General features: G+C 45.6%; 1 protein-coding gene across 1 annotated transcript; it reads left to right on the top strand.

Moving 5' to 3' along the window:
• Nucleotides 1–30: 30 nt before the first annotated feature.
• Nucleotides 31–501, top strand: LOC107734989 (arachidonate 5-lipoxygenase-like; the record flags this gene model as incomplete). The annotated part of the gene is made up of 2 exons (XM_016546835.1): nucleotides 31–201; nucleotides 292–501. Coding segments are annotated over exons 1-2 (381 nt in total), but the record flags the coding sequence as incomplete, so codon positions are not given.
• Nucleotides 502–551: the final 50 nt, after the last annotated feature.

The raw sequence follows: 551 nt of genomic DNA, 5'->3' as shown, positions 1-551 counted from the left end.
GTGAATGGAATAGAAATTCTCCAGTGTCCAATGCTAAATATCTCTCTGTTACAGGCAGGAAACATCTACATAGCAGACTATGCAGTACTGGAGGGAGTGCAAGCCAATGCCACAGACCCAGATACCCAGCAGTATTTGGCTGCTCCCTTCTGCCTGCTGTACAAGAACAGCCAGAATGAAATCATACCGATTGCTATTCAGGTGCCTGCAGAAATAATTTAGTAAAACAGTACTTGAAAAGTTGGTGCTTGAACTAAGCGTTGGCGTTTTTACCAAATACTTACTTAACAGCTCAGCCGTCAGACCACCGCAGGGGTGGGGAACACAGTCTTTCTCCCGAGCGATAATCAGTACGACTGGATGCTGGCCAAGATGTGGGTGAAATGCTCCGACTTCAATGTACACCAGCTGGAAACACACCTTCTCAGGACGCATCTGACCTCTGAGGTTTTTGCCATAGCCATGTACAGACAGCTCTCTGCAGTCCATCCCATATACAAGGTAGCATTCTTTAACGTTTTCATTGCTATGAGATTTAGAGGTAACGTTTT

Source organism: Sinocyclocheilus rhinocerous, unplaced genomic scaffold (genome assembly GCF_001515625.1).
Source record: "Sinocyclocheilus rhinocerous isolate Xijiao unplaced genomic scaffold, SAMN03320098_v1.1 C35616192, whole genome shotgun sequence".
Classification (NCBI taxonomy): Eukaryota; Metazoa; Chordata; class Actinopteri; order Cypriniformes; family Cyprinidae; genus Sinocyclocheilus; species Sinocyclocheilus rhinocerous.
Note: the sequence above shows the minus strand (reverse complement) of the source record. Positions and strands in the feature narration are given on the sequence as shown.